General features: G+C 36.0%; 1 protein-coding gene across 6 annotated transcripts in view; it reads left to right on the top strand.

The window, feature by feature from the left end:
- VEZT (vezatin, adherens junctions transmembrane protein) overlaps positions 1-13,196 on the top strand; it is an 81,320-nt gene that overhangs the window by 26,147 nt on the left and 41,977 nt on the right. The window contains exons 1-6 of one of the 6 annotated variants that reach the window (XM_010858002.1): positions 1,295-1,382; positions 4,330-4,402; positions 5,196-5,282; positions 6,652-6,695; positions 10,457-10,632; positions 12,593-12,868. In XM_010858002.1, coding sequence (XP_010856304.1) covers positions 12,633-12,868 — 236 coding nt within the window. In that variant the 5' untranslated portion in view covers positions 1,295-1,382; positions 4,330-4,402; positions 5,196-5,282; ... (1 more) ...; positions 10,457-10,632; positions 12,593-12,632. Of the gene's footprint in view, positions 1-1,247; positions 1,383-4,329; positions 4,403-5,195; positions 5,283-6,591; positions 6,696-6,856; positions 8,267-10,456; positions 10,633-12,592; positions 12,869-13,196 lie in introns of those variants that run through there. The other 5 variants (XM_010858001.1, XM_010858000.1, XM_010857999.1 and 2 more) reach the window with 5 other exon arrangements.

Here is a 13,196-nt window from a genome sequence, read left to right as displayed (position 1 = left end):
GGTGTAGATTGAACAATTACTGTGTGCTAGGGACTACTCTGGAGAAGGCAATGGCACCCCACTCCAGTACTCTTGCCTGGAAAATCCCATGGACAGAGGAGCCTGGTGGGCTGCAGTCCATGGGGTCGCGAAGAGTCGAACACAATTGAGCGATTTCACTTTCACTTTTCACTTTCATTCACTGGAGAAGGAAATGGCAACCCACTCCAGTGTTCTTGCCTGGAGAATCCCAGGGACTGGGGAGCCTGGTGGTCTGCCGTCCATGGGATCGCACAGAGTCGGACACGACTGAAGAGACTTAGCAGCAGCAGCAGCAGGGACTACTCCAAATGCTTTATATTTATTTAGTCCTAGAACCCCATGGTTTAGGTATTAATTATTATATCTGTTTTTAGATTAGACAGCCCAAGCATAGAAAGATTATAAATCGCCTTGGGTTACCAAGCTGGTAGGAGGCAATGTTGGGATCTAAATCCAAATAGTCTGGCTCCACAGTTTTTGTTCTTAACCTGCACTGTCTCTTATTTGCCATATGCTTGTATGTAAGCTTATTTTGGTAACTTTCTTGGTTTTTTAAGTTTGTTTTCAGTGCTGACAAATGATACGTAATACTCATCTGTGCCTGATTGACTTAATCAGTATGATTGTATGATAAATTTATAATTGATACAGTTATAATCATTGCTCCTTGGCTTCAAGTAATAACTATTTTTCACTGTGAGCCCTTTTTGGAGCTATATTTAGCCAGGATTAGCTATTTTGAAGCGATTTATTCTAATACTACAAAAATTTGGACAAAAATTGCTTAAATCTATTTATACTCCTAAATTCATTTTTTCTTGCTGGCACTCAAAGAATGTCTATTTTATTTAGTTTTTCCTTTGAGTTTTAACCCTGCTGAATTGTTTGTTGATTTTTTTTTTCTTTTGATGTTAAGTGGCGTTGTGTAAATAATTCAGTTTGGGCATACTTGTCATAATGTTGAATTTGGTCTCTAAAACTTTTGAAATAGTTGACCTTTGAAATATAGGGGGGTTGAGGCACCACCCGCGTATAACCACACAGGCAGCCCTCCCTACGCTCAGTTCCTCTCCCTGGGCTTCAGCCACCCCTCCATATGCAGTGCTAGTGCTGTAGTGTGTACTTATTTTTGAAAATCATCAAAGTGGAGCCCTGTCGTTCAAACCCACGTTGTTAAAAGGTCAACTGTAGTAATTATCTTGAAATTTATTTTATATCTCTTTCAGAATTCTCCACTTTACCAGTACTTACAGGATCTGGGACACACAGACTTTGAAGTATGTTCTTCTCTGTCACCAAAAGCAGAAAAAAGCGCAGTGACAGAGGGACAGCAAAAGCCTCCTGCGAGAGCCCTGCCAAAAGTAAGAAGGTGTCTTCATTCTCTGTGACTCAGTCTTTTGTCTTTTACTGATTATTTAAATTGCCTTTAGCCTTATCCTTACCAAAAAATACCTTATTGGCACCTCCATGTTCTTCCCCTGCACTGGTTAAGACTTTAATTTTTATTTCATCAGTGGTATATATCTGTTCAGATAAACATGAATCCTTGGTATTTTGGACTATCTCATAGGTAATTTGTATAATGAATTGAAATTAATATGATTGAGGATCAAAATATATTGCTTATTTAAATATTGAAGTTACTTAGAGTGAACCAGGAAAAAAAAACGAAAAGATAAAAATTAATACCTAATGGGAGCCCAACTATAGGATCCTACAATAACTAGAATTTTTTTCTTTAGATTTTTTTAAGAGAAAGCAAATTTATATTTAATAAATTATTTCAAAGATATTAATGGAGTAAGTATATTTACCTCAATTTCTGCTGCCCTTTATATCTGCAGTATCATATATTTTTATATAGTAAGTATTTCGTAGTTGATATACAGCATTGGGAGGCTGAGGTACTAGAAGAAGCCACCAATAATTAGGTTCACTAAATTGATTTGTGCTCTATTATTGTATTTACTAAAATAAGAAAATATTCCAGTACATTTCAGTTTTAACAAAAAGAATTCTAACAGAAAAAAATATAACTAGATTACCTTATTTCTTGAGCATTCTAGTTTAATCAGTGTTTTAGTATAGGAGTCAGTTACTTTTGGGAGGAAGATTTTAAAGTTTTCAGTTAATCATTTACTCTGTAAGATAGAAAGGGAAGGATCTTTCCTTTTGTTCTTCTTAGGAAAAAACTCTAAAATGTGAAGTAACCAAGCTGGACCCAAAGGCAACAGCAGAGTAAACACCAGGGAAGCGGTGTTTTTTTAGCTAACTCTCACGAGGAAGGAGTTAAGGGAGTGAGAGCACACAGGCCAGAACCAGTGCTGAGAGTCCTCCCTACCTAAGTCCTTTCTTCTCCTTGTTCCTTTCAAATACAAGCACCTCTGGGGAAAGTTTTAAAAGCAAAACCTAAAGATATATCTAAAAGATTATTCATAGATTAAAATTTGAATTTGAGATTACTTGGCAACAAAAGACAAAGGATGGGTCAGGGATAGTGTTGGGGCTGGAGATGGACATTGACCTCGTGTGTGTGTGTGTGTGTGTGTGTGTGTGTGTGTAAACTTGGGTTTTATAAGTGTTTAATTCTTTTCACTTATGACAGTATTTTTACATTTAGAAATATTGTTATTAGTTTATAAATAAATAAGAGTTTAAAGTTCATCCTCTCAGAAATTGAGGAGCAGTTAAAAGCATAGCCAGAAAGTGTTTTTCAAAATTACCACATATCCAGAAAGTTCGTTTAATCTTCATGTTATACATTTCAACTGCGTAAGGTACATCTCTCTAAAATGAATTTTTTCTATATAAATCTGGGGCAGCTATATTTTAAAAAGATTTCTTGTTCCTTTTTAGGGGATATATTTTTAGAATTGCCCCCCAGATTCTGTTCAAGTGATGAAGTTTCAGTTATTTCCTTTGGAAAGCAAAGCAAATTTTCTGTATGAGTTCATGATGAAACAGTCACCATTTTTAGACTTTTTTTTAGAAAATGTGATTGTTAGATACTTACTGAGTATTCTGTATTGGTATTCTCATCATGAATATTCATTCTCTGTATATTTTTCTGGTTTCTTTTCCTGGGATTATTCTTAAACATTCCTTCCGTAAAGTTTTAGCATCAGTCCTCTGCTTGGTCTCTTTTTTTCTGAGCTATCTCATCTACTTTCTTGCCCTCACTGGCGTTTTTTGTCTATTCTCCATTTTCACTGAGTTCCAGATACTTGTTAGACATTTCCATCTGCCTGTGCTCCAGGAAACTCATATTCAACATCCCTAGAGCAGAGCTTTTTTTCTCAGCACCCCTGAAACAAAATATTTTTCTGTATTCCCAAATTACTACCCTCTCCATTTATCTTACAGTTTCCCACACTCTAACATTGATTTGGTCAGTAAGTGACTTCAACTTCTTTCTAAAATCTAATCCTTAGTTATTGCTGTTTTTACTACCCTAGTGCAAGCTTTTATCATTATTTAGCCGGACTATTATGTACCCTCCTAATCATGCTTCTTGGCTACACTCATTCCTTGCTAGTACAGCCACTGCTCTGTTTGCCAGTTATTTTTCTAACATGCAGATTTTTATTGTTTCACTTCCCTGTATTAACCTTCCATGAGTCCTCATAGTCTATAGGATAAATTCAAAATTATTAAGACCACAGTCTTTTAAAATCTATCTCAGTGTACTTTTTAAACTTCATTGCTCTTCTGTTCTTCCCTTGGCTCTTTGCCAGCCCAAACTCTTAGCTGCCACTGTCTGCAGGACAAATGCTTCCATGGCTCCCTCCTGTACTCATCTTTGTCCCTTGCCTGGGCTTAGCTCCAGTGTTAGTTCCTCTTGACTTCCTTCCTCCTACACTTCTCCAGATTTTACATTGTGAAAGAAAGTGTGCAAGTCGCTCAGTCGTGGCTGACTCTTTGTGACCCCTGAACTATACAGTCCATGGAATTTTCTAGGCCAGAATACTGGAGTGGGTAGCCTTTCCCTTGCTACAGGGGATCTTCCCAACCCAGGGATTGAACCCAGGTCTCCTGCATTACAGAATCTTGTACTGCAGATTCTTTACCAGCTGAGCCACAAGGGAAGCCCAAGAACACTGGAGCAGGTAGCCTATCCCTTCTCCAGCAGATCTTCCCGACCCAGGAACTGAACTAGGATCTCCTGCATTGCAGATGGATTCTTTACCAACTGAGCTATCAGGGAAGCCCAGATTTTACATTAATTTGTAACTATTTGTACTGTCTCTTCTAAGTTCTTGAAAACAGCAGTTATGTATATTCATCTTTGTTCCCGTAACCCTTTTTCAGTACCTGGAATATTATAGTCACTCAGTGAATGTAAACTCCATTTACTGGCCTGCTCAGGAAATGAGCTAATAAGGTAAACTGAATTTTTGATTGATTCAATAATATAACACATTTCAATATGAGACAGTTATTCTAAAATTGTTAAAATAAATTTCTGCTTTAATATTGTAGAATGAAATGTTCTTAATATTTGAGAACTTGGAGCACTTGGTTTTCGTTTTAAAATACCCATATCATCATCATGTTGACATAGGTAGTATTAATACATAGTGTACCCAAGATAAGGTTTCCAGGTCTCATTCCAGACTCACTGAATCTGAATTTAGTTGGGGAGCCTGGGAGTATGTTCCTAGCTAAAATCTCCAGGTGATTCTGATATACGATTAAATTCGGGATCAAGAAGGAGACTGAGACATACTAGCAAAGCATATTATACAGCATATAATACAACCTGCTGCTGCTGCTTCTGCTGTCACTTCAGTCGTGTCCGACTCTGTGCGACCCCAGAGACGGAAGCCCACCAGGCTCCCCCATCCTTGGGATTCTCCAGGCAAGAACACTGGAGTGGGTTGCCATTTCCTTCTCCAGTGAATGAAAGTGAAAAGTGAAAGTGAAGTCGCTCAGTCGTGTCTGACTCTTAGCGACCCCATTGACTATAGCCTACCAGGCTCCTCCATCCATGGGATTTTCCAGGCAAGAGTACTGGAGTGGGGTGCCATTGCCTTCTCCAATAATACAACCTAGATAATTTTAACTTTCTTTTTCTGATTAAAAAAATGTGATTAATTAGAAGTAGGTTATTTGAAGTTTTTCTGATGTTTAGGTGTGGTTTAATAATCTTGCACAATGTCATTCATCTCCTTCAGCAAGGCATCCTGTTAAAAGTGGCTGAAACCATCAAGAGTTGGATTTTGGCTCAGTCCAATAAGAATGATGACTTACTTCACAAGTTGGTAAGTGTTCACTTTACTTTTTGGTCACTTTTCAGGACTCCAGTTTCTTTTCCAATGAGAAAAATCAATGAATCCAAATTTGTTTTGCCATTGATTTGGGCAGTGACTAATTTTAATTAGAAATTCTGGGCTGTTCTCTAAAAGGAGAGTATCCACTTCGTGAAGTGTTAAAAAAGTTTGTATCACCTAAGGAAAAAGAAAAAGGAGATTCTTCAGTAACTGGGTATCTTTGCATATGGACTCAGTAGTATTTCATAGATCTTCTAAGAGGTTGTTAGCTACTGAGAATAGGATATTCTGATAGTTATTGAAGACCTATTTGTTAGATTATTCATGTCCTGCTGCCATCTTCCTCCAATGACAGGTATTCCTCTCAGTGAGTTAGAAAATAGATCCATTAGTGGGATCTTCCCTCTTTTCATTAGGAACTTGATTATCTCTATTCCACAGCCTTTGATTACAAAGTTTGGGCAAAATCAAGAGTGTGGTTCCTCCCTAATTTATTTATCATTCATTTACCATTCTCTGTGCTGTGTGCTTAGTCACTCAGTTGCGTCTGACTCTTTGCTACCCCATGGACAGAGGAGCCTGGCGGGCTACAGTCCATGGGGATTCTCCAGGCAAGAATACTGGAGTGGGTTGCCATGCCCTCCTCCAGGGGATCTTCCAAACCCAGGAATCAAACTCAGGTCTCCTGCATTGCAGGCAGACTCTTTACCGTCTGAGCCACCAGGAAAGCGCACCATTCTCTGACAACTTCTTATATAAAATATAGTCTTCTGGGATTGATAAATCAGAGAATTTCCCAAAGACTTGCTTAATCTCTGAGCCCCAAGGAGTGCCTCAACGTTTTTACATCCTAATATTAATAATAGGTAGTATAGTTTAAAAAAATAAAATTCTCTCACAAGTAAGCACATTTCAGAATCTTCTGCTGGCCTATGACCTTAAGATGATAATTTAATTATTATTCTTGTAAATTATCATTTGATAAGGGATGTTTACAAAGTGCTTTCTCATTTTGATTTGGTGATCTAAACACCATATAAGGTTCAGTATGGTTTACCATTTGGAAAGCCTGAGGTTCAGATATTTCAGTTTGGTTAAGAATACTCATGAAGAGAGTTGTTCAAAAATGTTCAGCTAGAAAGTGAGTCAGAATTTGAACCCAAGACTCCTGGTTTCAAAGCCCAGGCTCTTTCCGTTATAGTGTACCACCTCTCTAGTTTGTGTGTTGTTTTTACTGACTAAAATTACCTTTTTAGCAATCCGTTTGGGCAGGTTCTCTGTTTAGGGTTCATCTCCATAGGTGTTTTGAGAATGTCAATGAAGTATCTTTTCATCTACGTAGAATATCGTCTCTATCCAGGTGGAGCCATCTTCATTCTTCAGTGATATTAGAACTGTGGTAAGGTACATGCTTGGTCTCTTCAGTCTTGTCTGAATCTCTGTGACCTCCTGGACTGTAGCCCACCAGGCTCCTCTGTCCATGGGGTTCTCCCGGTAATAATTCTGGAGTGGGTTGCTATGGCCTCCTACAGGGGATCTTCCCTACCCCTGGATCGAACCCGCGTCTCCTGCACTGCAGGCAGATTCTTTACATGGCTCATTCTTTGCTGAGCCATGAGGGAAGCCCCATGGTAAGGTATATGGGTGCATATACATTTTTCTTGGTTTAATCATAGTGTGCATAGTCCTGATCTTTTCATTCTTGGATCTTTGTCACTGACCACATGCTTCACGTCATGTTTCACTTTAAAGTGCCAGCTTTTGTATGCATCTCTTTTGTGCCTAGATTATGGAGAATTTTAGGAAGTACATACAATAGAATAAAGAATTGCCCAGTTGGCATGTGGCATGAAGTTGCTTGACTTTTTTCTCTTGATTATAAAATATTTAAAATTTTGTTAGCTATACAGATATTGAATGAGTCCCTCTTTCCTTTTATAAAGATACTGGCAATTGCTCCATGATATCTGGACATTTTATTATTGTTCATTTTCATTAAGGTAGTACTTTTCTTCTTAAAGATTTAAAAAAAAATTTATAGCAACTATGATACTAGTGGTATTGGCACTCTCTTAGCACTTTTTAGCCTATAAAGTGCTTGCCCAGAAGTTATCTCACCTGATCCTCATCAGCTTAATTAAATAGCACTATATATTTAAAAGTGTGTAAGATCATTGAAGTATATTGACACATGAATATGTTTTCTTCATCCCTAGGGGCCACAATAGAAATCTCTTTATTCTTTAGCAGTGCTTCTCATACTCTTCATTCCATCCAGGCAGTATTCTTCCTAAGTTACCTTCTCATGCTGTTTCCCTGTTTAATTTCTAAAAAGATACCTACTGCCTACCAAGTCAAGTCCAGTTCATCACTTTGACAGGCATGAAAGTGTTTGCATAATTTGGCCTTAATCTGCCTTTCCAGTTTTATGCACCAGTATTTCATCAGCCCAGTATAGTCTTCCTTTTTGTTTATTCCTTGCCTAGTCTCTCTATATGTACTATTTTATATGTATTTTTATATATATATATATATATATATGTATATACTGTGAATTGTGTTCCATTTTTCTATGATTGGAATCTTTTCAATAAGCAGTTCTAGCTCTTCCTCAGGACCTTTCTCAGAACCTACAGCCTGTTGGATCTCTTTTCTACAACAACCTTGTAATAATTATGTGTGCTATGTACTGTAAGTTTTTATATTATACATGGTTTTCTTTATTGTACTTTTAAGTATTTCATATGTACTAAAAACACTAGGAGCTAACACTTACATAGTACTTACTGGGCACTGGATACTCTTAGCAGTTTATAAATACTGACTTATTTAATCCTTACAGCAACCCTATGAAGTGGATACTATTATTGTCCTCTTTGCAGATGAGGAAACTGAACAGAAAAATTAACTTGCTTAAGTTGTGGGACCAGGCTGTAAACCCAGGCACTAAGTCTTGACACTAAGACTTGTTGAGGGTAAGCCAAAGTTCACATAGTCCACTTCCCCCCAGCACAGAGCACCAGTACTATCAGTATTACCTCGGATCACACTGGTTAGGGGGAAGCTTTATCCCCAAAGCAGATCTGGTGCCAAGGAGTGGTGTTGAAGAAAGTGAGTTCCTGATGAAGCAGCAGGTCCATAAGAGAGCCTGTGTAGAGGAATAGCTCCCACCTATGTTAATAGCTTCCCCCTCTCTGTCAGTGTTGGCCTTCATTTAATTAGGCTTCTTTTAAACTTACCCATATATAAGTACATAGAAGTCTCATAAAAGGCCTGCTTTCAAGTTTTTGTAGCAAAAGTTTTATTTTTAATATTTACATCTGAATATGATCCTGTCTGATGGGGTAATCAAAACCAAATTATAAGGCATACATGAAGATTTATTTCAAAGATTATTTGAAAAGCTACCCTGTCCCACCCACTGCCCTCCCTGCCTCCCATTGCCCACCTGCTGTTGATATTCTGCAGCCCCTGTCCCCCTTCCCACCCTCAACAGTAGTATAAAGTAAGTCGTGCTGTTCTCTGTTTATGAAAGTGGGATGGAATGTCAAAAAATTGAGTAGTTCCTAATGTTAGGATTGTAAATGAGAGGAAGCAGTAATTCAAACATGAGCCATAAAAGTGCTGCAGAGGTATGTCCAGGGTATATCAGTAGATGGTAAAATCCATATTGGGCTAAACAGAAGATCAGCATTCCACTGAGATTCTTTTTTATTATTGTTATTGATAAGAAATATATCCAAATAGGCTTCATATTAAAAACATTCTTCTCTAAAAGTGATGTGTACAACCCATGATCAAGAGGATATGTACCTGTAGTATGTGGATCACTGCCTTCTTGCTTAAGTCCTCATGATGAGCTCGGGCTACAGTCTGTGGTGTGGGAATGATTAACTAAGAAGAGGAAACCCTAGACCTAACTGATTTTACTTTGATTGCTACAGGTCTTGTCCATTGAAAGTTCTCTTTTATTTTTTATCATACAACAGGATCATTCTATTCTTTTTTTTTTTTCATTCTATTCTTGAATCGGATGCAAAATAAAAATTTAAATTTTCTGATAGAGAAGACTATATTCAGGGAAGCAGAATCAACTAACTACCAAAGACATATGATTTAAAATCAGAATTCTGGAAAGTTACTTGGTTTCTTTGGGCTTCATTTTTTCCTCTATAGAATGGACAGAAAATGATAACGTACATGACAGGGTTACTGTGAGAACTGCTCTAACATTGCTGCTTCATCTCTCATCTCTCCACCAGGTATACTCTGCCCAAAACTAATATTGGTCACTTACAGGTCCCCAAACTAGAAGAGGCTTGCTTTCATTCTGTCTCATCCCACTCTTCCAACTCTTTCATCTGGTCAGTTCTTGTGTATTCTTTAAAACTAAGCTTAGGCTCTTTTACTTTCTCTTTGTTGCCGGTTTATTCCCTCAATGTCGTTTTCATAATAACTTAGTTATACCTCGTCACACTTGTCTGCACTTTATATTGTAACTGCTTACCTTTCAGCCCTCTCCTTTAAACTCTGAACTCTCTAAGAGTAAAGACTTGTATGTCTTGTGTATTTTTTTGTGTTTTTGGTGTCAAGCATGTTGCCTGGTATGTTAGGAGATATTCCTTGATAGATGGATAAAAGGGAAAGAGGGAGGAAAAAATGAGCTAGTATATGTGAAAGCATTTTGTAAGCTATAAAATGCTATGCACACATTAGGGCCATTTTGTATTATATTCCTTAATGATGTATTTTTTTAATATTCGAATATTTCATTTTTAGAAAGCCTTGATCCTGCTGATGTTATTCTTAGATGTTGGCTATATTGTTACAGTATCTAGGGACAGCATATCTATTAGAGGATTATATTTTCCTTGTTGTTTTGCAGCCGTTTAATTAATTAGGCTTAACAGGTTTATTAATCTGTAAAAAATACATATTTCACTCAATATGCAGCTCGATGATGTCTACCTCTGTTTTTTTGTTTGTTTCATATTTACTGTAAAAATATAACCCTGTACATCATACTGAAAATTGACTATTGTTTCTTCTTCTTGTAGTCTATACTGAAAATAAACACCTCTAGTTTTATTAACATGGTAGGAGCTTAATATTTAATACAAAATTATGTGTGTATTAATTCCTCTCTTTGGTCTTTCAATGGCAAGGATATTGGATTCCGACTTGATTCACTCCATACTATCCTGCAACAGGAAGTCCTGTTACAAGAGGATGTGGAGCTGATTGAGCTGCTTGATCCCAGTATCCTGTCTGCAGGGCAACCTCAACAACAGGAAAATGGACACCTTCCAACACTTTGCTCCCTGGCAACCCCTAATATTTGGTACTGTCTAGAAAACATCTATCCTTTGTTTACATTTAGAGTATTAGTAGAGGAAGTCTGTCATCATCCTCTCCATGATAAAGGCATTATAAACATTTTAGCATTGTAATTAATATAATGATATGCCAGAGGTTTTTTTTAAAAAAAAGGATACCTTCTAACAAAATACTATTTAAAATGAAAGTGGGAAAAAACATCCAGTTTGACTATTATGTACTTGCAACTCAGTGTAATTAGTTCTGTGTATAACAGCCCAACAAGCAGGATTAACATACGCCAAAAAAGAATCTCTCTTATACACGTGTGCATGAAGTCCTAGCCAGTTCTTCACGTTTCTTACCCTTAATAGATTATATAATAATTACATTGTAGAGACACCCAGGAGAGTATGAGACATGGAGATAAACAGTCAATTCCTACTTTGTTAGGTGAGATGAGATCATAGGGAACATAGACAATTCAAATTGTCTTAAAACTTGTCAACCACTTGAAGTATTTGTGTTTAATGCACAAGTCCTGGGCCATCATCTATTAAAAAAGAAATATATATATGTATAGTAATAAGGAATTATATCTTCAGAACTGTTAATATCCTCTTTCTATTAAAGTATGAGTTTATTAAATGAACTAAATTATTGCTCAAACTATTCAAGTTATATGGGCAGTTACATTCATTGGCCTCAGTGTTCTGAATTTATCTGTCTTTCCTGTCATGTGGACAAATGCTTCATTTTGTAACAAGGAGTCTATGGGCTCGCATAGAGTCGAACACGACTGAAGCAACTTAGCAGCAGCAGCAGCAGCAGCAGCCATATATAGTGTTTTCCAAATGTGTAGTTATTCAGATACTGTCATGATGAAGTGTACAGCATCTTACCATTTAAAAATTTAAGAACTTAAGGAGCTGCTAAGGAATCATAGGTTTCAGAAATTTTACAACTTTGTATTCCTTTGACCACAAAGGTGATTAAGCAAGTCTGAGGCCTATAAATCCTTTATAGGTTTGCTATAAATATATAAAAGTATATGATCAGATTTTACTATGATATTACCAATATTGCCTAACAGCAAAGAATTCCAAGGGAGATTTTGGCAGGCAAATATTTATTAAATATTCTTATGTGTTATTTTCTTTATAATTTGACTGTAACTATCTTCAAGTGTTAATGATGATGTTTCTTGGATATCCTTAGATATAACTCCCCTGTATTTGCCTTCTTATATTTAAACATTTTCATCAAAGCCTTCACTGCTTGAAAGAAATTTGTAGGTTTGTAATTGGACTAAATTTAAAAATATCATACGTCTTTTGATTTCACTTAAAGCAGTATAAAAGTACAAAGCTTGTCCATATTATGGTCTGCGGTAAATATGTATATTCCAGAATTGTAATGATAACTTAAAATTAGATGACTTTATTCAAAGCAATTACTCAAAGTATATATTATTTCTAATTGGAAAAATGCTAATAGTTTTTTGAGATATTATATGTTTTCGCACAAATAATTAGAGTCCGATTTTGGGAAAAAAGACCACATAATATCTCCAAATATGAAACATTTTTAGTTATTTTTTTAACTTTTATTTTGTATTGGAATATAGCTGATAAGGTTTTTAGTATTAAAAACTAGTAAAAATTAAAGCTTTTTACTTTTATACTTATAAAATCAGATTTTAAAATCTGTAATTGTTATTAGGTTAAAGAGTACATATCAGAAGACACCTATTTATATCTACCACCTAAACTTACTAGCTTTAGACAGTGGTATCTAGCAACTAGATAGTGGTACTAGATATTTTTTAACTGTTTCATGTTATTTTTTTAAATGTCATATTTTATAAAGCCATAGTTTATAGAGAAGCTAGCATTTTATCTGTTTTAGAAAACATAAATTCTAACTAGAGAAACTCATCTTTCTCTGGACTGATGGATATCATTTTCTTTGTTTCTCTGTTCCAGGGATGTCTCAGTGGTATTTGCCTTCATTAGTTTGCTTGTTATGCTTCCCACTTGGTGGATTTTATCTTCCTGGCTGGTATGGGGAGTGATTGTATTTGTTTATCTGATCATAAGAGCTTTGCGATTATGGAGGACAGCAAAACTACAAGTAACTTTAAAAAAATACAGTGTCTATTTGGAAGATATAGCAACAGATAGCCGAGGTTTTACTAACCTTGTGAGAAAAGCTTTACGTCTCATTCAAGAAACTGAAGTCATTTCCAGAGGATTTACACTGTGAGTTCATTTTTCATTTTATTTTTTAAATAACTATTTTCTACTACCTAGTTAAATTAGAATATTTATTACCTATTTTCATTTCTGTGTTGTATTTACAGAAAAAAATAGGTTTCTCTCTAGTATTTATTAAAGTCTGTTAACTACTAAGTGAAGAAATAAATACATTATATGCTAGATTTAATAAGTAGTGTGAGTCTGTTTATTTACTTTGAGAAACCAAAGTATTTTGAGAATCATGATTATTTCTCTGTGTTACCATGTGGTTATATGAGATAATATAGAGACCTTAATATTATATATATATATAAATATATATTTATTTATA

This window comes from Bison bison, unplaced genomic scaffold, assembly GCF_000754665.1.
Source record: "Bison bison bison isolate TAMUID 2011002044 unplaced genomic scaffold, Bison_UMD1.0 scf7180017864383, whole genome shotgun sequence".
Lineage (NCBI taxonomy): Eukaryota > Metazoa > Chordata > Mammalia > Artiodactyla > Bovidae > Bison > Bison bison.
This window is presented reverse-complemented; position numbering and strand designations above follow the sequence as displayed.